Raw genomic sequence first — 3038 nt, 5'->3', positions numbered from 1 at the left:
TGTGTGTGTGTGTGTGTGTGTGTGTGTGTGTGTGTGTGTGTGTGTGTTTGTGTATTAGATCATCGAGGCACTGGAGCAGGATGAACAGGCCCAGAAGCAGAAGTTGGCGTATAAAATGGAGCAGATCATCTTAGCCATGTCTATAGAGAGCTGAGGCACACACACACACACACACACACATACACACACACACACTACATATATACATAACTAAACATCACACACACACACTGTAACGTACTATAACAGATGTGTTATGAACCCATCGGCAACACACGTGACACTCAGATATCCACGTGAACACACATATTATGTACGCACACACACACACAGCTGTACACAGACACCTAATGGACCTACTGTATAAACAAACTGACAATACATACGCAAAGAGATTCACACACATGCATAGACACACGCATATTAATGTACATACACAAACCACAGCACACGGATCGTCCCAAAGCACGACTTTTGAATCCAACGTCATCAATTTATTATCAGAAGAAAGTCCAACAGGCAAACACCCATCTTCTAAAACGCTCCTGTAGAGAGACATACAAAGGGGATTTTGGCCATCACGGGTTGCAGAATTTGCAGCCAATTCTTTTTCCCTGCCGGGTGACGGTCTGTCTTTGTGCTTGCCTGGTGCTTATACTAAATGGCTGGAGCTCTGAGGAGAACAGCACTTAATAAAGAATGACTCGACGGGAAAAGTCACTGGAGGAGCTCGAGAAAGACAGGAGCCAATTTAATGGGACGGCACATGTGGTGAGACGACACTCAAAGTACTTTTTATACGTCACAGATGAAGGACACTTACTCGCACTACATATCACGGGGCTGGGAGTGACATCGCCACTCGGAGCAGAGACGTGGAACTTTGTCTTGTTAAGCCTTTTCCTCTTGCCTTTTAAAGGCTTAAAAAAGAGAACACTAAAGACTCTGGCATCAGTACTCTTCATTCCCCCACTTGAAGCTTGTCCAAAGTTATTTTTTTTGTTTATGAAGATTTTCTGAATTACAACTCTCCAGGGATTGAACCGTATACACAGAATTAGGCGTTAACAAGGTGAGGGTCCAGCTCTTTAATAATGCAACACGGCAAAGGCATTACCTTCAAAGTTAAAACATACGGAGAGATATTTCCAGACCCAATCCCTGTTTTTTTTGGTGCCAAATATAACATGTCTCATGTTTCATTCATGCTAAACGCTCCCGTAGAGGCTATTAATAATACATGTCATTGTACGGAAAAGATCCCATTTAAGATAGGACATTTTGTACAGTGATGATCTATAGAGTGCCCAATTCAGCCACTCAAAGATAAGTGGAGACCAAATTGAACTGTAGCAGAAAGCTTGATTAATGATGCTGTAAATCTGATCGTGGACCAGATTAGCCAAACCCTGGCCAACGGCCCACCCCGTCTCATCAGTTACTGTTTACATTTAGTGTGATACTTGAAATGCACCGAGTGTACAAGATATTAAGAACACCTGCTGCTCCTGTGAAGATTAAGTTAGATGAAGGCTTTGATGCCTTATCGATCCCCCCCCCCCCCCCCCCCCAACTGTCAAACGTAACCTGGAAATGAAACGTAGGAAACGGGCTGGGAGGATTTCTCACCCTGGAGACATTTGAGCTGTGGGCGCTGCAAGAAAGTCTGATTTGTCTCTCAAAGTAAAGTAGGTGTTCCTGATATTTTGTCCACAGAGCGGATGTATGATTAATGACACCATGCATTTGGATCAGCATTTGGTCCTTGTAAAGTTAATTCATGAACAGCTGTTTGTTGCAATCGCCGCTTAATATCCTGACTGTTTCCATCTTTCGGGCATACAATTCACAAGTTTGTGATTTTGCGTTTGAAATGTATATTTTCACCCCGACTGCTTGTTGTCTCCTTGCTGCTGTATTTGTAGAGTGTCATATCTAAACTTTCAAATGATTATCATGATGAAGAATTCCGTCCGAGGCGTCGCGTTGATTCAGGGTTTTTAGTTCTGATTGTTTTGTGTGTGTCGACCATTGGAATGCTGGAGGACGAGCTTCTTTCTGTGCTTGAGGCTGTTTTATCGCTCCATATTAAAGTCACAAGGACTGACTATCAGTGTCACTCTGGAGCGCTCCTCCTTTTTACCATTCCAGTATCAGTGGGGTTAATGTACTTCCCACAGGACCTTTGTTCATGCTGAGCTAGAAGAGAAAGACGATATAAATAATAAATACATTTCCTGTTAAGTGTTGAAATATGACAGAGAACTCATCTGTTTCAATGTGTGGTTTGATGATAATTTATAAATGTGTTGTGCAATAAACTGTCAGACATTTAAACTGTAATGTTTTTTAAACTATATATTATTGTATAAATATTGTACATAAAAAACAGTCCTATTTTGCAAGCAAAAAGATTCACTTTGTACTGTTGTTATACATTAAAATGCGCAGCTGATGAAAATGATATCCGCCTGGTTTCTTTTGTGGTGATGCTAAATTCAGAAAAAAAATCACGCTGAACATAATTTCTCCATATTTCTAAGTGTTAAAAACTCAAATGAAGCCCTGGCCGATTAAAATAGTATCCTGCAGCTGTACATTTCAAATGCACAGCTTTGACCTGTAATACTACATTACATAAAACAGTTAAAAAAAAACCTGATTTGTCCAAAGAATGATTATATAACTAAACTATAATAAACTATGATGATACTTGACCCTATAAGTCATTATACAAATGATTTATGTGCTGCTGTTAGAGATGACGTCATTTCCAAGCCAATCGGGAACTCTGCCACACATAACTGGATAACTATTCTTATTGTGCTAGTGGACCGCTAGCATGCTACAGCTACAGTTAAACTACTATTTGTTTTTCATGAAAGGGCTCTGAAGGTAAAAAAGATGATATCAGAGATCACCTGAAATCCCAGGGGCTCTCAGCTTTGTACTGAGAAATGAACATACAGTTACTGTTGGACACATTCCCAAATGGCACACTGACATCCTCAGACACAAGCTGTGTTCCAGCTTTGTAT

The 3038-nt window shown here is 40.6% G+C and overlaps 1 protein-coding gene across 1 annotated transcript in view; it reads left to right on the top strand.

Moving 5' to 3' along the window:
• The window catches only part of LOC116396806 (plexin-A2-like), a 78003-nt gene extending 75539 nt beyond the window's left edge, over positions 1–2464 (top strand). The window contains exon 32 of the mRNA XM_031871654.1: positions 59–2464. Within this exon, the coding sequence (XP_031727514.1) occupies positions 59–154 (96 nt within the window). The 3' untranslated portion in view covers positions 155–2464. The remainder of the gene's footprint in view (positions 1–58) is intronic.
• The last annotated feature ends 574 nt before the right edge of the window (positions 2465–3038 follow it).

Source organism: Anarrhichthys ocellatus, unplaced genomic scaffold (assembly GCF_004355925.1).
Source record: "Anarrhichthys ocellatus isolate YVR2014 unplaced genomic scaffold, GSC_Weel_1.0 scaffold60, whole genome shotgun sequence".
In the NCBI taxonomy this organism is placed as follows: domain Eukaryota; kingdom Metazoa; phylum Chordata; class Actinopteri; order Perciformes; family Anarhichadidae; genus Anarrhichthys; species Anarrhichthys ocellatus.
This window is presented reverse-complemented; position numbering and strand designations above follow the sequence as displayed.